General features: G+C 41.0%; 1 protein-coding gene across 6 annotated transcripts in view; it reads right to left on the bottom strand.

Moving 5' to 3' along the window:
- SPIN1 (spindlin 1) overlaps nucleotides 1–22,795 on the bottom strand; it is an 82,128-nt gene that overhangs the window by 36,989 nt on the left and 22,344 nt on the right. For 4 of the 6 annotated variants that reach the window (XM_035299249.3, XM_035299265.3, XM_035299272.3 and 1 more), the window contains exon 2: nucleotides 13,147–13,356. The exons of 1 other annotated variant lie outside the window; for it this stretch is intronic. In XM_035299249.3, the coding sequence (XP_035155140.1) occupies nucleotides 13,147–13,198 (52 nt within the window). In that variant the 5' untranslated portion in view covers nucleotides 13,199–13,356. Of the gene's footprint in view, nucleotides 1–8,108; nucleotides 8,168–13,146; nucleotides 13,357–22,795 lie in introns of those variants that run through there. One more of the 6 variants, XM_078365277.1, reaches the window with a different exon arrangement.

The raw sequence follows: 22,795 nt of genomic DNA, 5'->3' as shown, positions 1-22,795 counted from the left end.
CAAGAGAGTAATATCTTCAATATTGAAGCAAAATGATTTTGAACCCTGAACTTCCTACCTGGCTAAATTATTAACTGACATTATATATATTTCCAAACATATATGGGCTAAAATTTATATTTCATACACATGTTCTCTGGAAGTTATTGAAGGATACCCCTCAAGAAATAAGAAAAGCAACATAAACATAGATCTGAGAAACCATAGATATAACCTAGAAGAGCAGAAGGTTCCATTATGACTTAGGTAATGTTACATGTGAATTTTCGGTGCTGCAAGAAGTAGCACTCAAATATTACTTTTCTCAACAAGGCAATTCACTTCTATAAAGGGTGCATCTCACAGATGGAGCAATGGAGAGCACACATCTGGTCAAGGGAGGGGAAGGGGTTCTTATTCCTGATGCAGGTAGCCCCTACAGCTGTGTTGTTCCCCTATTGGCCAGGGTTGGACTGCACAGTCTAAACTAATTCCAATTGGCTATTTTTAAAGAGAGCAGGGGTGTGAGCCAGAGTGGTGGGGTTAGTAGTTTGGCAGGAAGGATGGTAATGGAACAGGTCAGACCAGGTGATTGGGGTACAGATGTGAATTACTAATTAGAACTGATGAGAAAGCTGTTTATGGAAACTAGGGGCCAAGAAGTTAAACTTTAAAATGGAGAATTAGATAATAAGAGGGCTGAACATATTGACATACCAATTCTTTAAAGAGAAACTTGGAGTTCGCTATATCTAACAGTAACATAGGCTGACAAACCCATACAGGTAGAAGTGAGAGACCAGAGACTCAGGAAAGGCTGTTTCCAAGAAACTGACTCCACAAAACAGAAGTATAAGAAGGTAAATCACCCCATCACAGATTAAAGGTTAATAAATCTGATGTAAAAAAAAGCTTATGCAAGTAATGAGGAAAAAATAGATGTAATAACAGAAAAAGAAAGGCCAAGTAGACCCTTACAACCTAAGATCACAAATAAAACTGAACAGAGACACCATTTCTCACCCATAAAATGGACAAAACCACATATGTGACAACATATGTCACTAGCAAAACTGTGAGGAGAAAGAAACATTTTACGTATCTTAATGCTGGTAAGAATGCAAAATGGGCTGGGCACCATGGCTCACAAAGCTCAGGAGTTTGAGAACAGCCTGGTCAATATGGTGAACACTGTCTCTACAAGAAATACAAAAATAAGCCCAGCATGGTGGCACATGTCTGTAGTCCCAGCTACTTGGAGGCTGAGGTAGGAGAATCGCTTGAGTCCAGCAGGTCAAGGGTGCAGTGAACCGTGATCATGCCACTGCTCTCCAGCCTGGGCAACAAAGTGAAGATTCCGTCTCCAAAAAAGAAAAAAGAATGCAAAATAATAGAGTCGATGAAGGGGAATCTGCTGAGATCTCACAAAATTATACATGAACTGAAGATTTGACTCAATTCTATTTCAAGAGATTTATCCAGTGACAAAACAGCAAGACATATTGACAAACGTAGTCACTGTAGCTTCTTTTTTTTTTTTGGAGCCAGAGTCTCATGCTTTCACCCAGGCTGGAGTAGTGCAGTGGTGCAATCTTGGCTCACTGCAACCTCTGCTTCCCGGGTTCAGGTGATTCTCCTGCCTCAGCCTCCTAAGTACTTGGGATTACAGGCGCCCACCACCATGCCCAGCTAATTTTTGCATCTACAGTAGAGGTCAGGTTTCACCATGTTGGAAACTCCTGACCTCAAGTGACCCACCTGCCTCAGTCTCCCAATGTGTTGGGATTTACAGGTGTTGAGTACCCTACCCACTCCACTGTAGCTATTATTTGTAACAACAGAAGACTACAAACAACTCACATGTCTAGTAATAATGGATTACCAAATGAACTAATATGGTACAGCCACACAATGGAGTAATATTCATCTGTAAAAAACAAGAGGAGCTCTGCATACTGCTAAAGAGTGGTCACCAACACACATTGCTAAGCAGAAAAAGCAAGTAAAGAGTAAGTCAAGTGGGTACATATTAACTGAATAATGATAACAGTTTGTCACCAAAAGTGGAGTTATATCACCCATCACTAACTTTCCAGTGGAAAAGAGAAAAGATCCTTTACTATACAGCTTTATTATATCTAACTGTTGAAGAAAATAGAACCATAATTTATAAAATAACTATTCTATTACTCTAAAACAGCCAAAACTATACTAAAACATAATATGCAAGAGAAACAAAATATAACCAAAACTGTTTAACAGAGGCTTACTCAGACATAGATTCCAAAATAAGACCAACTATTTTAAGTGAACTTCGTGTAGATTCAGATGCTCCAATGATAAAGACCAATGTCTGATCCAGCAGCTCATATGGATTAGAAATTCTAAACCAATCCCCATCTACATCATACTTACTGACTTCCAACCCTATGACTCACTCCTCCCCTTGAGTTCTCCCTTAACTGTCAATAGGTTCTTGAAAACAGAGACTTTACACAAAACAATGTAAAGCAGGTCCTCGAATATTGTCAATTTACTGTTCAAAGTTGTTTCCTTATAACACTCATGAGGAAAAAAAACTAGTTTTGTTTTCCGTGAAGTCACAGTTTGCAAGAACTTACAGATGGCATTAAGAGAGTATTCACCACACCTTTGTTTGAAAATGTCACTGAGAGTCTACCAAGATGATACTCTCCTGTTGCTCTGCAGATTTTATTTTTAATTTCATTTATTTATTAATTTTTTGAGACAGAGTCTCGCTCTACCTCCAGGCTGGAGTGCAGTGGCTATCTCGGCTCACTGTAACCTCCACCTTCCAGGTTCAAGTGATTCTCCTGCAGCAGCCTCCCGAGTAGCTGGGATGACAGGTACACACCACCATGTCCAGCTAGTTTTTGTAGTTTTAGTAAAGACAGGGTTTCACCATGTTGGCCAGGATGCTCTTGATCTCTTGACCTCATGATCTGCCCACCTCAGCCTTCCAAAGTGATGGGACTACAGGCGTGAGCCACCGCACCCAGCTGCTCTGCAGATTTTATAAGCTCAGCTTTGTATGATACACAGTCGTCTCTGGGGATCCAGCAGGTAAAGAAATATGACAATAGAGCCGGGCTACTCAGGAGGCTGAGGCAGGAGAATTGCCTGAACCCAGGAGGCGGAGGTTGCGGTGAGCCGAGATCGCGCCATTGCATTCCAGCCTGGGTAACAAGAGCGAAACTCCATCCCAAAAAAAAAGAAAGAAATATGACAATGTAAACTTGAAAGAGAAATAAGAAAATCTGAGAGATGAGCAATAATTATCTAAGGAGGACACATGACAATCCATCTCCAAAGAAAACACTCACAGACAGACTCCCCAGTAAGGCAGGAGAAGTCTACCAGGCAACAATAGCCATTTCCTCACAGACAGCTTCCCACTGTCTTGGTGCCTTCCTAAAGGATCACCCTAGGATCAAGAAACTCAAGGAAAGCCTCCAAATGAAACAGATGAATAGTAGAGACATAAAGAAACTTGTAAGCAGTACGGCTAATATTAGAAAGGGTTTTTAAAAAAGCAATTTATAGGCAGGCGCAGTGATGCACGCCTGTAAGTCCCAGCACTTAGGAAGACCAAGGCCAGCTGATCACTTGAGCTCATGAGTTCAGGACCAGCCTGGCAACATGGCAAAACTCCATATCTACAAAAGAATATAAAAATTAGAAGGGCATGGCGGTACTTGCACCTGTAGTCCCAGCTACTCAGGAGGCTGAGGTGGGAGGATCTCTTGAGCCTGGAAGGCTGAGGCTGCAGTGAGCCAAGATCATGCCACTGTGCTCCAGACTGGGTGACGTAGCAAGACCCTATCTCAAAACAAACAGTCCTGACCTCCCTGCCAGTCTCCTGGTGTAGCCTTCCCAGCTCTTCACTCTGGGGGCCTCGGGGCATAGCCCACTCAAGACTCCCTACTTTGATGCTGGCATCTCATCCACTGAGCAGGAAAGGCTTGATACCATGAGCTGCCCACCTTGGAAAAATAGTCAGGACTCTTACACCCTTGAGCCACAAGCCTGGGATCCCCCATCCTGGTACCTCCAGGGCCACCTGCTGTGGAAGGTGCTTCCCTGGATCTAGAGGACAAGGAGGGAGAGGAGTTGGAAGACTATCTGGATAAGATCAAACCCATCTACGATGCCCTGTCCTACAGCAGCCCCTCTGATTCCTGCCAGGGCTAAGGCTTTGTCATGTCCGAGGCCATGTATGTGTGAGCTGCCATGTGCCTGGCTTCTCGCATCTCACCTGTTGATCACTTAGCTTTCTTGCAAAGGATCTAGTGCCCCCTGACCTCTGGCCAGGCCACTGTCAGTTAACACACATGAATCCCATTTGTGACTTCTATCTTGGTGGCTGCATTATGAACCCTGACCTATGAGTCCAGAGAAACACAACATGATAATGCAATCCTGGTAACCTTATCTCATGAGCAGGAGGTGGGGAAAGTGCTTCTGTACAACCTCTGATCCCAAGGACTCTTCTCTCAGACTGTGTGACCTTAGGCCATACACCTCTTTGCTCCCACCGAAGCCCCGACCCCCAAATCACAAAAAAGACCCTAGACCTATATTTTGTCTTCAGGTAGTAAATTCCCAATAAGTCTGCTGGATGCTAAGGGCTCCCTGCTGCTCAGACCTGAGCCCTCCAGACAGCAGGGTCCCACTTACGCCCTTCCCACCTGTTCCCCCAAGAGGGGAGAGGGGACTCCCCAGCCCAAGGCAGAGTTTTCCCAGCACCCTCCTGCCAACAGAAGTCTTAGGGTCCAGACCCTTCCTTGAACTCCCCACCCACCACAATTCCTACCTACAGAGCAACCCACCCCACCCCAGAGCCAGACAGGGTGAGCCTCATGCAGACTGTGCCTTGACAGCTCCAGCCTTGGGAGAAGAATTTACTGTTAACCTGGACGGCTAACAAATCATTTTACCCCTGCCCAGTGGAACAGGATCTAAACGCCCCGCTTCAGGGGAAGTGCAGCAACTGGATTTGGGGTAGCTGTTTTGCAAACCTACATTTCCTACAAAATATAAATTTACATTAAGGAAAGAAAGTGATTTATATCTCCAGAAATGTAAGCTGCTTCAATCTATGAAATAAACAAGCATGAGAATAAAAAAGCTGGGCGCAACGGTACGTGCACCTGTATTCCCAGCTACTTAAAAGGCTGAGGTAGGAGGATGTCTTGAGCCCAAGAGTTTGAGACCAGCGTGGGTAAAAGAAAAAGAGGGGGTAAGAGGGAAGGCACATAGAAATTAAGTTGCTGACTGAAATGAAAAAAAAAACACAGACACACACACACACACAGACACACACACACACACACACACACAAAACAGAAAAGGTGAGGAAATAAAAAGGCAGTATGCTCCCCCAAAGAATGGGAAAATGGGCTGGGCGCAGTGGCTCACACCAGTAATCCCAGCACTTTGGGAGGCCTAAGGTGGGCGGATCACAGGTCAGGAGTTCAAGACCAGCCTAGCCAACACAGTGAAACCCCATCTCCACTAAAAAATGAGCCGGGCACGGTGGCATGTGCCTGTAAATCCCAGCTACTCAGGAGGCTGAGGCAGGAGAATTGCTTGAATCTGGGAGGTGGAGGTTGCAGTAAGCCAAGATTGCACCACTGCACTCCAGCCTGGGCGACAGAGCAAGACTCAATCTCAAAAAACAAAAAAGAATGGGAAAATGAAACAAGTAACTGGGTGGGGGAGGGCAGTGGGAGATCAATCTAAGAGGCAGAATATCCAAGTAGCATGCATTTCAGAGAGAAAGGAGGAAACAGGAGATAAAGAAGTAACAAAAATTCCACATTGTTACAGAATAAATCTATTTTTTGGTTCACACCACCACACCCAGCTAATTTTCGGTAGAGGTGAGGTCTCACCATGTCACCCAGGCAGTCTCACACTCCTGACCTCAAATGATCCTCCCACCTCAGCCTCCCAAAGCCCTGGGATTATAGTTTAAGAGCCGCTGTACCTGGCCTAAAGGATTAATCTGAAGACTGAAAGCGTAGAACAATATGAAAAAAGATACACACTAACGGGCATTATCATAAAGTTTCACAAGACATAAAAAGACAATTCTAAAAGTTCCCAAAGAATGAAGAATAAAACCCACTGGACACACACAAAAGATGAGAAATAAAAATGTCACCCACGTTCCCTAAATAGCAACAATGGAACCTCAAAGACAAGAAACAGAGTAAATTTTGACTTAACAATATTTCCAGTCTAGAATCTTAACCAACCAAAGGAAGGACCATCAGGGTAGAATAAAGACAGTATCAACACAAAGTCTGAAAACACTATCTTCCATGTACATTTTCAAAGATTGTTATAGACAATTTCAAAGACACACAAAAGTGGAGAATATGAAAAAACTACCATATACCCCACTTGAGCTTTAGCAATCAATTCATTCATTGCCTGTTCACCCAGATAAGAGTACCAACCAAAAAACAAAAGGCACGACATTCATGAAACAAGGAGAATCCAACGCAAAAGAGAGAAAAAAGGAATTCTCAGAATGGCAATGTTGCACCAGTCTAGACAGCAATCAACACAAATTAGAAAAAAACAAAAGGTGCTAGAAAAACATCTAACAGATGAATTATCACATTTGACTTTGCAAGAAATTATGCTGAGAAAGGTCTTACAAAGCTATTGGGGAGTTTATGAGGTCAAGTTTCTGAGAAATTTAAGGAAATAGAAAAAAAAAAAAAAAATCACTAAACTCCAGTAAAAGCAAACTGTTGTACCAAACAAAAAAAGTAATTATACTACATTACAGTATTCAGTATGTATACATTAATTCTAATAGAAACAATACATACAATTTTAGCCAAAAACATTATTAGAAGGCTAGTAGGAGAGGAAGAGCTAAAATCCTCAAGTCAATATGTAAGAAAAATTCTATACTCTTATTATTTATAAATTTGGAAAGTAAAAATAAAAATGAGTTAAAAATTGTTACCTCTAGAGTACCTACTGTTTTTTGTTTTAAGACATTTAGCATTACTTTACATCTTCAATTACAAACTTTTATTAATTTGATAAAAATAAAATCAACTTTTTTAAAAGAAATAGTTCTTAAAATGGGCGGGTAAGGTGGCACACACCTGTAATTCTGGCACTTTTGGAGGCCAAGGCAGGCGGATCAGTTGAGGTCTGAGACCAGCCTGACCAACATGGTGAAGCCCATCTCTACTAAAAATACAAAAACTAGCCAGGTGTGGTGGTGGGTGCCTGTAAACCCAGCTATTCGGGAGGCTAAGGCAGGAGAATCACCTGAACCCAGGAAGCAGAGGTTACAATGAGCTGAGATCATGCCACTGCACTTCAGCCTGGGCAACAGAATGAGACTCCATCTCAAAAAAAAAAAACAAAAAGGCCAGGTACAGTGGCTCACGCCTGTAATCCCAGCACTTTGGGAAGCTGAGGCAGATGGATCACAAGGTCAGGAGTTCAAGACCAGACTGGAACATGGTGAAACCCCGTCTCTACTAAAAAAATACAAAAAGTAGCCAGGCGTGGTGGTGGACACCTGCAATCCCAGCTACTCAGGAGGCTAAGGCAGGAGAATCCCTTGAACCCAGGAGGCGGAACTGGCAGTGAGCCAAGATCATGCCACTGTACTCCACCCTGGGCAACAGAGTGAGACTCGTCTCAAAAAAAATAAAATAAAATAAAACAAAGAGAAAAATATTTGTTAAATTCGAGTAGTAGGTACATGACCATCTATGACTACCATGCCTTATACCATCAATATGATTAAAATATATCATAAAAGGAAAATACTGCAAAGTTTGCTTAAAAAAACTAAAATGAAGCTAACACTGGAGAAAACCTGTGAAAAAAATTTTACCATATATACCCTAATAGTACTTGCTACCCAATGTCCTTAGGCATAAACTACTACTCTAGCAACCAATTAAATTTCAACACAATTATAGATAAACCTAAGTTATTTTCAAAACAGAAATTCCTGATTATGTTGAATGAGAGAAAGAAATCATAAAATTCTAATTTTCAAATTTTTCCTCAGTCATTCACTCTCTATATCAAAGACTTGGAAGCTGCCTACTCAAACTATTTACCACTGTAGCAGTTTTTAAAATATAGCCACAAATTCCTTGATACTTCTCCCATCAAGCATAGTGTCTATGCTTCCCTCCCTGGAAAGTTAGCGAGGCTTTGTGACTGCCTCAATGAATAGAATGCAGCAGAAGTGAACCTGTGTAAATTCCAAGTTCCAAGGCTAGATAAGCCTCTACTTGAAGGTCAGCCCCAGGAAGCTGAGCAGCTAAAGCTCCCAGCTATTTAAGTCCTATCAGCCCAGGAACTAGACAGGAGTGAAAAGGCCTTTGAGATGGTAACTGCCTGAGGGCATAGGTGAGCCACCTAAACAACTCTGAAATGCCTATCTGGATGGACTTCTTGCTTCCTTGAGACAAAACCCTTTTTGATTTTTCTTTCGTATGCAATAGACACATTGGTAGCTGATACAAGAACTTAAAGCAGCAAAGCATTTATCTATGTTAACAGGAAGAATGATTAAGACTTTATTTTACGTGGGGTGAGGTGGCTCACACCTTCCAGGCCTGGAGTTTGAGACCAGCCTGGCCAACATGGTGAAACCCTGTCTTTACTAAAAATACAAAAATTAGGGCCGGGCGTGGTGGCTCAAGCCTGTAATCCCAGCACTTTGGGAGGCCAAGGCGGGTGGATCACAAGATCAAGACCATCCTGGTCAACATGGTGAAACCCCGCCTCTACTAAAAAAAAATATATATAAAAAATTAGCTGGGCATGGTGGCGTGTGCCTGTAATCCCAGCTACTCAGGAGGCTGAGACAGGAGAATTGCCTGAACCCAGGAGGCAGAGGTTGTGGCAAGCCGAGATCGCGCCATTGCACTCCAGCCTGGCTAACAAGAGCAACACTCTGTCTCAAAAAATAATACAAAAATTAGCCAGGAATACTAGTGTGCACCTATAGACTGAGGCAGGAGAACTGCTTGAACCCGAGAGGTAGAGGTTGCAGTGAAATGAGATCATGCCACTGCACTCCAGCCTGGGTGACAGAATGAGAGACTGTCTCAAAAAAAAAAAGACTTTATTTTATAAACAGTATTGATCCTGGGGTCAGCAATCTTTCCCAAATAGGATATACTTCTGTGATACTGTGAAATATATACATTTGGTCTTCTTCCTCCTCTTGACTTACAGCTTCCAATACCCTTGGAAACTCGGAAGTGCTAAGTGTCTTCTGGATGCTAATGGGATAACCAGAGACAGCTTCAGGATGAGGACTGGTCTCTAGTAGGACCAAGGCATGACTAGAGGATCAGGACTTTCAGCCACCTACTGGTATCCAGGAGGGTACGGGGGCTGAAGGCTGAGTTGATCATCAATGACCACTGATGTAATTAATCATGCCTACACAATGAAGCTTCCATAAAAACCCAAGACAGGGTTTAGAAGAGTTTCCAGACAGCATAACACTATTTGGAGTTTCCTGGAGGGTGGTAGGTGCACCAATGCCCCTTCCTGCACGCCTTGCCCTATGCATCGCTTTCTTCCATCTGGCTGTTCATCTGTACCCTTTGTAATATCCTTCATAATAAACTGGTAAAAGTAAAGTGTTTCACTGAGTTCTGTGAGTTTCTCTAGCTAATTAATTGAGCCCAGGGATGGGGTGGTAGAAACTTCAATTTACAGATGTTCAGTCCAGAAGTTCCAGAGACACAGATGTGCATCCGAACTGGCACTAGAAGTAGGGGACAGTCTTATGGGACAAAGCCCTCAACCTATGAAATTTGATGCTATCTCCTGGTAGTATCAGAAATGGATTGAAGTGAAATGTTGTCTGCTGCAGAACTGCTTGGTTGCTGGTGGGAAGCAACTCCTCCCCTTCCCACATTTGGGTGACCAGAGGTGCTGTGTTGAATTATACAAGAGAACAGGTGGAGGCTGGGCACAGTGGCTAACGAGTGTAATCCCAACACTATGGGAGGCTGAGGAAAGAGCATTGCTTGAGCCCAGGAGTTCAAGACCAGCCCGGGCAACACTGCAAAACCCCGCCTCTACAAAAAAATTTCGCCAGGCTGGATGGCACACACCTGTGGTCCCAGCTAGTCAGGAAGCTGATGCAGAAGGACTGCTTGAGCTCAGGAGTTCAAGTTTGCAGTGAGCTATAATTATACCACCACACACCAGCCTATTTGAGAGAGAGAGAGAGAGAGAGAGAGAGAGAGAGAGAGAGAGACAGAGACACTGACTGTCTCTTTTTAAAAATAAAAATAAAAGAGAGAGAATACGTAGGAAAAGCACTTTGGTTTATTTTTCTTGTATCTTCTTAATTACACAACACTGAAAAATAACCTCATGGTCTCTTATGCTAAAATATCTAACAGGTCAACTAGGATTAACACAGACCTACTTTGGCTTTAGGCCTATGCCATATGCTATAAAAAATATCAAAGAGTAAGAAAATGTAAGATCAAAGTACTTGTTAGGATTAACAATCTCCTTTAAAAAAAAAAAAACCTCTTGGTTTAGTTCCTTCAGTTACTAATACTATATTACACATCACCTTACTTAGCCAGCTATTTTCCTAGGAAGATGACTTCAAAATCAATAAAGAAAACAGCAATGTTCACAGCTATAAAAAAGAATGAAATCATGTCCTTTGCAGCAACAAGGATGCAGCTAGGGGCTGTTATCCTAAATGAACTAATGCAAAAAGGAAAAACCAAACATTGCATATTCTCACTCATAAGCTGGAGCTAAATCTTGTGTTCACATGGACATAAAGATGGAAACAATCAACACTGGGAACTCCGAAGGGAAGGAGGGATGTAACAAGGGCTCAAAAACTGTCCGCTAGAACTACTATGTTCACTCTCTGGGTGATGGGATCAATAGAAACCCAAACTCCAGCACCATACAATATACCCTTATAACAAACCTGCACATTTACCCCCGAATCCAAAATAAAAATGGAAATTTAAAAAAAGAAAGAATGGGCCGGGCGCGGTGGCTCACGCCTGTAATCCCAGCACTTTGGGAGGCCGAGGCCGATGGATCACGAGGTAAAGAGATTGAGACTATCCTGGTCAACATAGTGAAACCCCGTCTCTACTAAAAATACAAAGAAAAAAAATTAGCTGGGCATGGTGGTGCATGCCTGTAATCCCAGCTACTCAGGAGGCTGAGGCAGGAGAATTGGCTGAATCCAGGAGGCGGAGGTTGCTGTGAGCCGAGATCGCGCCATTGCACTCCAGCCTAGGTAACAAAAGCGAAACTCCATCTCAAAAAAAATAAAAATAAAAATAAATAAAAAATAAAAAAAGAAAGAATGTTGAATTTGGAATACTGTATGCTGTACATACATGAACTTTGGAAAAGGAATTACTATTTCAAATGACAAAGACCTTGGAGATTTCACTAATCAATAAACACCTGACGGCATTTCTGTCAATTAATGAGAAGAAATAAAAATATTTTTTGTAAACATTATGATCAACAATAATAACAGTATTAAAAGTGCCAGGCACCTACCTAAACATTTGACTCACAGCTCATTTAGTCCTTAACCCCAATAGATAAATGAATAAATAGTCCCATTTTTCAGCCAGGCACAGTGGCTCATGCCTGTAATTCCAATACTTTGGGACATCAAGGTGGGAGAATCACTTGAGGTCAGGAGTTTGAGACTAGCCTGGCCAACAAGGCAAAAATCCCATATCTACTAAAAACACAGAATGAATAAATGAATGCTAGACATGGTAGCACATGCCTGTAATCCCAGCTCCTAGGGAGGCCAAAGCAGGAGAATCACTTGAACCCGGGAGGCGGAAGTCGCACTGGGCCAAGATCACCTGGGCGACAGAGCAAGACTCCCTCTCAACAACAACAACAAAAAAGAGTCCCATTTTTGTTTTTTAGATGAGAAAAACTAAGGCTCAAGAGGACTAAACAATGTGTCAATCTTTATATGCTAATAAGGGCTAGGATTCTGCATAAGCTCTCAGATGCCTTAAACTTCAGTCATCACTAGCCCAAATTAATCTCACTGACAAATATTAAATATTTAAATGAATATTATCTTCAAAAAGAGAAGCTAAGAGCCGGCACAGTGGCTCATGCCTGTAATACCAGCACTTAGGGGGCCGAGGCAGGCGGACCACAAGGTCAAGAAATCAAGACCATCCTGGCCAACATGGTGAGAATCTATCTCTAACAATAATTTTTAAAATTTAAAGAAAAAAAAAAGAGAAGCTAAAATAAAGATAAGGGGTACTTAGAAATCTTAATTCTTGTGGTTTTTCTACAAAGGAACTCCAACTACTACAGTAAATAAAAGAAAATTACCAAAATATGTATTAGGGAAAAACAAACAAAATAAATAAGTAAATAAATAAAAGAAATTGTTCTAAATCATGTAAACAAGTTTGTACTATTAATAATTTTTCTAGGATAATTCTCTGATTCATTTGTCAAAGAACCCTAACATGTTATGACAGACTTTTTTCAACATTCAAATCTATGTCTGAAATGGAGAAGAATGTTTTCAAGTCACAAAGAAAGTATGACTTACCTATTTTATAGAGTATCCTATAAGATTCTGTTTATCTTTATTTTGGGGAAACTAAAAATCAGGCAAAGACTAACTTCTATTCAAGTTGTATTAACTACGTACCATAAAAATAAGAATTAATGTAATTTTTATAAAAATTTCCACACCAATGAAGTTCTTTCAAATAAACACAAGAAATTCCAAGTCTTTCTTCCTTAAAGTTACTCTCAATATACTAAACCTCACTAAATCTAACTCATGTCACCTCACTTTAACTCTTTCAAAAGAAATAACTCCTTTCACTATAATCCTATTAACATATATTTATAATTCACTTGCTAAATTTACTAGACATTTGTAACTTACTAGAGGATTATACATAAATTTTGTGTGACTACCTCCTTTTCAAGAAACTTAAATCTGCTTAACATATGCGTGCGTGTATAAAATACTAAAAAAAGGACAAAGTTTTTCACCAGCTATTATGTGAAAGTACCCAATTTTACACTTATTTGAAACGTATTGTATTTAAATATGTGTAGAACCACAATGCCTACCTGCATCAGCTCTGGACCGCTGGCCAGGTGTCTTTCCGAATGGGGTCTTCATTCATCTGTATTTAAGTGAGCAGCAGAGCTGCTGGACTAGGGTGAAAATTCAATATTCTCCAATTTGAAATTTTTCACAGAATGTTAGTGTTCTCGTTAATCCACCATCCAAGTGTCTCTTTTACAAGTTCAGCAAAAATACGTGAAATCACAAGCACTCTGTAAAATAGTGAAACAGTTCATTACTACAGCATCAAGAGAGCAAAATTATGCCTAGTGAGCCTTTAAACATAAAATTTTAAGCAAAAGTATTTGCTGTCCCAAAGCAATTAACTTTATTTCCTAAGATCTGGTTTCTCAGGACATGACAAACTAAAAAGGAGAAAAAGAGGCAACAGACTCTTTAAAAAAAGAAACCTGGGACAAGTGCAAGATCCAAAAGTAAAGTTCTTCCAACATAAATTGGAACACAATACAGCTGTTGTCTAGCATCCCCATTATTATCCTAAAGCATCCTGCTGCTGGAAACCAGAAAAAGGTGGATGCTGGAACCTCACAGAAAATTTAGAAAGCATGGCCCATCTCTCTGATGGACACAAAGAACTGCCGCGGTCCAGCCGGGCAGGATCCAGGGGATCCCGAAGGTGAGCTAGGTGTCGGCGGAAGGAGACAGCAGGACTTGCAGGTTGTGTCAACCAAAAGATGTGTGTGTTTATTACAGGCAATTCATGGTTTTTATACTTTTTTTTGAGACGGAGTTTCGCTCTTGTTACCCAGGCTCACCGCAACCTCCACCTTCTGGGTTCAGGCAATTCTCCTGCCTCAGCCTCCTGAGTAGCTGGGATTACAGGCACGCGCCACCATGCCCAGCTAACTTTTTGTATTTTTAGTAGAGACGGGGTTTCACCATGTTGACCAGGATGGTCTGGATCTCTTGACCTCGTGATCCACCCGCCTCGGCCTCCCAAAGTGCTGGGATTACAGGCTTGGGCCACCACGCCCGGCCTGGTTTCTATACTTTTAATTTTGACAGGTGAACAGACAAAACTGGAAATTCAAACATCAACAGGGCTTTGTAGTTACAGTTCTGTGCTTCAGAAAATTACATTGTACTATGATTCGTCAGAATAATCAGAAGAGTTTGTTTCAAAGATGATTCCAAGGAAACGTTAGATATCTACATTCTACTGTTTTTAATTATCTTTCTTTTCTTAAAGGTTATTAATTTATGATTAACTTTTATGTTAGACATTATGCTTTCATAACTAAATGTTAAAAAATTATAAAACAGGTTAAGAGCTAAATATTGACCAAGTGATAGACATTGTCCGTTCTATCTTCAGGGATGAGTGGATAGTCCCTGGACACAATAACAACAAACATTGGCAAGTATACTGTTAACTATGGTTACAGGTAAGGGTCAATGGAGTTTTGACTACGAGGTAGAGGACAGCGTGGAAATTCATGAACTTACTTTCTTTAACTGTTTTAGTGCAAATATTTTTTGTTGTTTTGTTTTTATATACCAAGGAGATCATGTTCTAGCAAGCCCTTCCATAAATGTTAGGGAATGATAAATGACATGGACACTGTCTATATTAACCATTTTAATTCCGTCCTTGTTATTTACTTCCGTATAAGGTAGAGAAGGATCAGTAAGTCTAATTATTTTCTAATTAACATTTGCTCCTTCAGGGGGATACCAAAATTTATTCCCTAGCTTATAAACTACCCAAGGAAGCCCCTGGGTAATGGGAAGTAGATTTCTAAGTTTTTGTTCTTCCCTTATTTTTCTTAATTCTAGGAATAGGTGTAGGGGTGACTGACTCCTGGAGTATTTTCACCTGTTGCAATTCAAGCATAAACTGCTTTACGTCTTTAGTGAATTTAGGGTCTTTCCTCAAGATATCGAGTATACTGTGGCGACATCTGGGGCCATTAGTAGTAACGGGGATTTCTGAGGTGCTAGGAGTGTCGGTGGAAAATTGGGACTCTAAAGTGACATCAGCTGAGTACACAATTTTTTGATTAGCAAGAAAAATGATTAAGCAGACGATTCCCAAGAACCCACTGATCCACCCAAGAAATTGTATCCCCATGCCTCATCCTTTTCTTGAAGCTCGTCTCCCCATATTCGGACTTTGTCAAGCAATATGGTTGGAAAAGGACGCAGCAAAGAACCAGACTATGGGGGTGGGTGACAGGGGTGTGAGGTCACTGGGGCGGCAAGAGTGGAAGGACAACATGGGGGCGGGCGCAAGAGTGGAAGGACAACATGGGGGCATCACAGGAAATCATGTTCAAGACAGAGCAACAGCGAGGCTGAAGATCAGTAGTCCAGGGTCTTAGACAAAAGAAAGAATTATAGCCAACAAGTCTCTGTGTTTCCCTTTCTTCTCACAAGCTTCCAGAAACTAAAGAAAAAGGTCCAGGAATTCCGGAGAAGCCTCAAAGAAAGTTCCTCACCTATGTAAATGCTAAAGTCATTTTATGAAAGCAAATTATCTTTTAGGCCAAATTTAGTTCCTACAGATATAACAGGTCTGTCGCACTACTCAATGAGCTACAGAGACTAGGCTGTCAGGACAACTGGTTGCTTACTTGCCTTCCCCTGAGAGCCTATCCAACTGCCACATCAAATCTCATATCCCTGTTTTCCCTCATTCAACTCTCTTCCCATTCAGACCTATCTAATGGGCCCCTATGACTCTCTTCCCCGCCTGCCCAAACCTCTCCAGAAGGTAAAGTGCTTTGACCACATACTTCTTAACATATGCATATGACCCTACCCGCCAATAGCTCCCCCAAAAGGTGGTTGTTTGTATTTCTCACTGCACACCCTAACACAATCTCTCCTGCCTCAAATCCTCACCTTAGAAGCATATGCCATAATGCGAGTTATAACAGCTATCCCTTTTTGTTAGTTGTCTACCTGTTAATCTTCCAGTCATCTACACACATTTGTTGAAGATTATGGTACCTGGTTTACTTCTTTTCCTCCATGATTCCCATTAAAATTCTTGGCAACCTCAATATCCACACATATGATCCATTCAACCTCCCCACTTGGTTCTTTAGACACCCTCCCTTCAACCCACTTACCCTACTCTTCATCTATTCTCACAGTCCCAACATAGACCTTTTTATCAACAATAACTGTAATAACCCCAAAACCATTATTTCACACTCAAACCACCTCTCATCATTCTAGTTTTCTTACACTGACACTCCCATTCCAACAATTATTTGATGCCACCGGTACCACGTATCTACAGCTTTACTGTTTTTCAATATCGCATTATCTCCTCAGGGACTAACTTCCCTCATTACTCTGCTTAAGTTTTCATGGATGATCAATCACATCATGATGATTATTATTCCACTGCCTTTCTCAATTTTCTTACCCTTCTCTTCCTGTCACTGCTGTGTGGGAAACCCAAACCCAAATCCCTTCCTAGAGTACTTACAACATAAAGCAGTTAAACATGGATGAAAAACATACAAAATTTCACTTCAAATTTGTCATCTCATATCTCACGTCAGCATTCAACAAATACCCACAGCCTCAGCAGATAGGCTTGCTACTGGCTATGAAAACAAATGCAAAGAGAACTACTCATCACTTTACCAGCAAATTGACTAACTGATCAGTACCCTTTGTCTCCATAATAAAAGATGCACTATCTCTAAGCCATGTTCAACCCCGTCACTTGCCTAATCAATCCCATCCTTTTTCCTCTGTATACATTTACCACTAGCATAGTCCCATCAGCATACAACACATGATGTAAAGGCCAGGTGCAGTGGCTCACAACAGTAATCCCAACACTTTGGAAGGCCAAGATAGGCAGATCACTTGAGCTCAAGAGTTCAAGACCAGCCTGGTCAACATAGTAAAACCCTGTCTCCACAAAAGATAAATTAAAAAAAAAAATTAGCCAAATGTGGTGGTGTGTGCCCTTGGTCTCATCTACTGGAGAGGCTGAGGCAGGAGAATCATTTGATCCTGGGAGGCAGAAGTTGGAGTGAGCCAAAATTGTGCCGTTGCACGCCAGCTTGTGTGATGGAGTAGGACCCCATCTCAAAAAAATGCAATAATAAAGATCAAGAGCTTTTTATTAAAAAAAAAAAAAATACATGATATAGGCTGAGTGTGGTGGCTCATGCCTGTAATCCTAGCACTTTGGGAGGCTGAGGCAGGAGGACCACCTAAGACCAGGAGTTTGAGACTCCGTAGCTACTAAAAATGCAAAAATTAGCCAGGCATGGTGGCACACACCTGTAATCCCAGCTACTTAGGAGGCTGAGGCAGGAGAACTGCTTGAACTCGGGAGGTAGAGGTTGCAGTGAGCTGAGATCACACCACTGCACTTCACCCTGCGCAACAGAGTAACACTCTGTCACAGAAAAAAAAAAAAAATAATAATAATAATAATGTAGTATTTCCAAATTTCAAAAAACATCCCATGACTCCACTCCCTTTCTGTGCTCTTTACAGAACTACTTCAAAGACTAAGAAAAAAAATTTTTTTTGAGCTTACAGGCATGAGCCACTGCATACGGCCAGATTAAAGAAATTTTTTAACTATATAAAATCAATTTATCCTAACAAATTCATTCGATCAATGAAAATTTTAACTTACTGATATTCTGAACTATGCACTCTCCTCACTATCAGATTTAAGCTTATTTTAGCAATATTTTCTGCTGCTTTCCACTTCATTAAAATTTCAAGTTGAACTTGTTAATAAACCAAAAATTTATTTAAATAGGAGGTGAAGGAACAGTTGCAGTGGGTGAAGGATACAAGGTGGCTATTTGAACAATATTAGAACGCAAAACTCCAGAGAAGAGTCCTTCCCTTGGCCAGGCACAGTGGCCCATGCCTGTAATCCCAGCACTTTGGGAGGCCGATGTGGGCGGATCACCTGAGGTCAGGAGTTCCAGACAAGCCTGGCCAACATAGTGAAACTCCGTCTCCTCTAAAAATACAAAAATTAGCCAGGCCTGGTGGCAGGCGCCTGTAATCCCAGCTAATCCGGAGGCTAAGGCTTTGCACCAGAGAGGCGGAGGTTGCAGTGAGCCAGGATCATGCCACTGCACTCCAGCCTGGGCAAAACAGCAAGACTCTGTTTCAAAAAAAGAATCCCTTCTCTCATGTTTAGATGTTGTCTAAAAAATAACAATAACATTTTAAGAAGAGTCCTTTCTCTTTTTTGAGTTACAATTAATAAATACTTCAACCACCTGATCTTATCCTAACTCTGTTAAGACCAGAAAGAAATGCAGAAACAGATCAAAAAGAAAACACTGAGTGCTAACTAATAAAACTGGTTTTGTTTTAACAGCTGCCATGTAAGGCTTTCAAAATTCAGATGAACTAAAGCTTTCCTAAAACAAATCCCACTCTACTTTAACTGGAAAAGGCTAAACTTACTGTGCTCAGGTTTTTTTTAAAAGACCTTAAGTTATTCTACTAAGTAATTAACTTCATAAATAAAAACTGAAGGAAACAAAATTTTAAATTCAGAGTTAGCATTATTTCTAGGTTAGCAGAAAGTATTTCTTCAAGTGTTATGAAGAATATTAACAAACTGAGCTTAATTATAAGGCCATTAGAAGTCAGTCCTGCATTCAGAGACCCATCAGAAGTTGCTAAAACCATCAGGAGAAAGGTTGCTGGAGAACAGTAATTGTATGGTATCAAAGGATCGCTCCAGAGATTACTTGTTAATTATAAAGAGGAAAATGTTGTTGCTTTACAATGGAGCAATCTTGGCCTATACTACCAAGGAATTGAAAGATCAAACAATTTGGCATCATTAAAAGGGAATCAACCTCACTTCATCCACTTCTTAATGTGATATGATACAAAGCAGACCACATCACTTATAAAGTACTACTCTTGTCAAAAATTTTTTATCTCCAGGTGAGGTGTGGCAATATAAAATATATTCAAAAGGCCAGGCGCAGCGCCTTACACCTGTAATCCCAGCACTTTGGGAGGCCAAGGCAGGTGGATCACGAGGTCAGGAGATGGATACCATCCTGGCTAACACGGTGAAACCTCGTCACTAAAACAAACAAACAAAAAAACACATATATTCAAAAAAATCTAATCAAGCTTTCAGATGTAATTTCTAGTTTATAGGAAATACAGGTGATGCAGAAAAAGCAAGTTAGACAGCACCATGAGGAAATGGCCAAATTAAAAAGGTGGAGTTTGGGGCTGGATGTGGTGGCTCACACCTGTAATCCCACCACTTTGGGAGACCGAGGTAGGCGGATCACAAGGTCAAGGGTTAGAGACCAGTCTGGCTAACATGGTGAAACACTGTCTCTAAAAATACAAAAATTAGCTGGGCCTGGTGGCGCGTGCCTGTAATCCCTAGGCTGAGGCAGAATTGCTTGAACCCTGGAGGCAGAGGTTGAAGTCAGTTGAGATCACACCATGCACTCCACCTGGGCAACAGAGCAAGACTGTGCTTCGCGGGGAGAGAGAAAGAGAGGTGGAGTTTGTACATGAAAAGTGGGCCATACTCTTCAAACAGTCAATGTCCAAAAAGAAAAATGGTAGACATACTGCTCTAGACTAAAAGAGACTCAACAATAAGACAATCAATAAACCCTAAACACATGGTTGGTGGGGAGAGGTGGGTCAAAGCTACCAAAGACACTTAAGGCCAGGCAAAGTGGCTAAAGCCTGTAATCCTAATCCTTTGGAAAGATCACTTGAGCCTAGGAGTTCAAGTGATCAACATGGTACGGATAGCTGGCTGTGGTGGCGCACATATGTAGTACCAGCTACCAGCTACTCAAGAGGCTGAAGCAGTAGGATCACATGAGACCAGGAGGTGAAGGCTGCAGTGAGCTGTGATGGAGCCACTGCACTTTAGCCTCACTGACAGAGTAAGACCCTGCATACGCACACACACACACACACACACATACACACACACTCTCTCTCTCTCTCTCTTAAGACAACTGGGGGAATTTAAATGTAAACTAAATAATAGATACTGTGAGATTATCATTACATTTTAAAAGCATGATAAAGTTGTGGTTACGCCTGAGAATATATTCTTTGGAGAAACATGCTGAAATGTCTAAAGAGGAAGACTCACAATTTCTGTAAGTTAACTTCAAATGGTTCAGGGGAAGAAAATACATACTCGAGGGATAACATAAGTATCGAAAGATGAAATTACAATAATGTGGTTTAAGGATCTAAAACAGTTTTATTTACGATTCTAGAATCAAACGCTTTGTTCCATAAAACAGAATGAGCATTCCAGTGAGCAGAGCAGAGGCTCCTTGTATAGCCAGAACAGGCCTGAAGAAAGCAGAAACAAAGAACTGGGAAAATAATTCAAAATCAAATCTACTGGAAGCTTAAATTATTTTCAGCCTTAAAGAAATGTGATTATGGGACCTTAGTCACATGACAGGCAACTTTATTCCTCTGATTATAGATCAGCCTCTTTACCTACAGTGTTCTGTAAAATGTTGTAAAAGACTAAAGGGCTCCAAAGACCCCTATCCCTCTAAACTTGATCTTCATTATAGATTAACTTCCCTCTTACTTCTCTTACACATAGACCTCAAGACTACCACACTAAGATGGAATGTCAAATAAACTCTTTTAAATTGGAAAAAGAAAAGAACAGTAACTAATCAAATTGCTATAACTCATAAACCAGCCTTGTATGGAAAATGTGGCAATCCTGTTAAATTTGTTTTCTGCCCACATAAGCCAGCTTCAGAGGGCTGGCTCCATTCCTCTGGATTCTGTTACCCAGTTGGCTACTCTCAGCTTTGCACTTGAATAAAATTATTTTGTTTTGTTTTTGTTTATTTGAGACAGAGTTTCACTCTGTGGCCCAGGCTGGAATACAGTGGCGCAATCTTGGCTAACTACAACCTCCACCTCCTCGGTTCAAGCAATTCTCCTGCCTCTGCCTCTGCCTCTGCCTCCCGAGTAGCTGGGACTACAGGCTTGTGCCACCACACCTGGCTAATTTTTGTTTGTTTGGTTTTTTTTTTTTGAGACAGAGTTTCACTCTTGTTGCCCAGGTTGGAGTGCAATGGTACGATCTCAGCTCACCACAACCTCTGCCTGCCAAGTTCAAGCAATTCTCCTGCCTCAGCCTCCCGAGTAGCTGAGATTACAGGAATGCACCACCACACCCAGCTAATTTTATATGTTTATTAGAGACGAGGTTTCTCCATGTTGGTCAGGCTGGTCTCGAACTCCAGACCTCAGGTGATCTGCCCACCTTGGCCTCCCAAAGTTCTGGGATTACAGGCATGAGCCACTCTGCCCAGCCTGAGTAAAACTTTTAAATTTGACTATGATCCTTTTGATTATTTCAGGATGGCAAAACAAAAGGTGAATTGGTCATTTCAAAGTTACTTTCCTTGTAAGAAAGGAAAGAGAAAACAGGATAAAGAAATAACTGATTGGGAAATGCAATATCATGCCTATTGGAACTGCCTGGTTTGAGAAATTTAGGCTATTTCTCTCCTGATTTCTGGGAAGGTCTGATAACACCTCAGTTTAGTGGTCTGGAACCTCAGCATGGGTGGCCCCATTTAGATTTTAGTCTGGTCTATTGTGGCCTAGTGCAGGCAGGAGACTAGCTCAAAGCAATGGCACCACCTACAATTTTTATTCAACATGAATATGGCAAAATATGTTAATGTAGGTGAAGAGCACATTAGTATTCACTAACATTATTCTGTGAACTTTTATTTCAGTTCAAATTTTTCATAAGAAATTAAGAGGAAAAAGATGCTGAATTATCCTCTGCTAAGTCCAACTTTATTAAATATAGTTACGTGGCTGGGCGCGGTGGCTCATACCTATAATCCCAGCACTCTGGGAGGCCGAGGCGAGTGGATCACGAGGTCAAGAGATCGAGACCATCCTGGTCAACATGGTGAAACCCCGTCTCTACTAAAAATACAAAAAATTAGCTGGGCACGGTGGCACGTGCCTGTAGTCCCAGCTACTCGGGAGGCTGAGGCAGGAGAATTGCTTGAACCCAGAAGGCAGAGGTTGCGGTGAGCCGAGATCGTGCCATTGCACTCCAGTGTGGGTAACAACAGTGAAACTCCATCTCAAAAAAAAAAAAAAAAAATTATATATATATATATACGTATCCAGGCTTGCACTTTTACTAAATAATGTCAAATGTGTCATAAACTTAAATTCTGAAACTCAAAATTCTCATTCTATAATAATCTCAAAGGATATTGGAAAATTCTCCAATTACTTACCAGAAAAATGACTGCTTACTAAGCACTCACTATGTGTCATAAACTCCTCACAAAAACCATGAGGAGGGTAGGTACCATAACTATTCCATATTGGAAATTGAAAAACTACAGCACAGACATTAAAATAATTTGGTCAAGATCCCACAGATTCCAACTAGCATTGTCAAGATAAACTTCCTATTTTAAAAATAAACACATAGATTGTTTCAACAAAGGAATAGGGTATCACAAAATGAATGACAATGTATTGTCTCCAAATAGGTTAATACATGAATATTTCAACATTTCAGACATAAAAGCAGTAATTCTCAGGAAGTAGAGTCTACATATCAAAGTATTTGTTGCCTGCTACTATCACTGAACAATACTACTTATAAAA

This window comes from Callithrix jacchus, chromosome 1, assembly GCF_049354715.1.
Source record: "Callithrix jacchus isolate 240 chromosome 1, calJac240_pri, whole genome shotgun sequence".
Lineage (NCBI taxonomy): Eukaryota > Metazoa > Chordata > Mammalia > Primates > Cebidae > Callithrix > Callithrix jacchus.
This window is presented reverse-complemented; position numbering and strand designations above follow the sequence as displayed.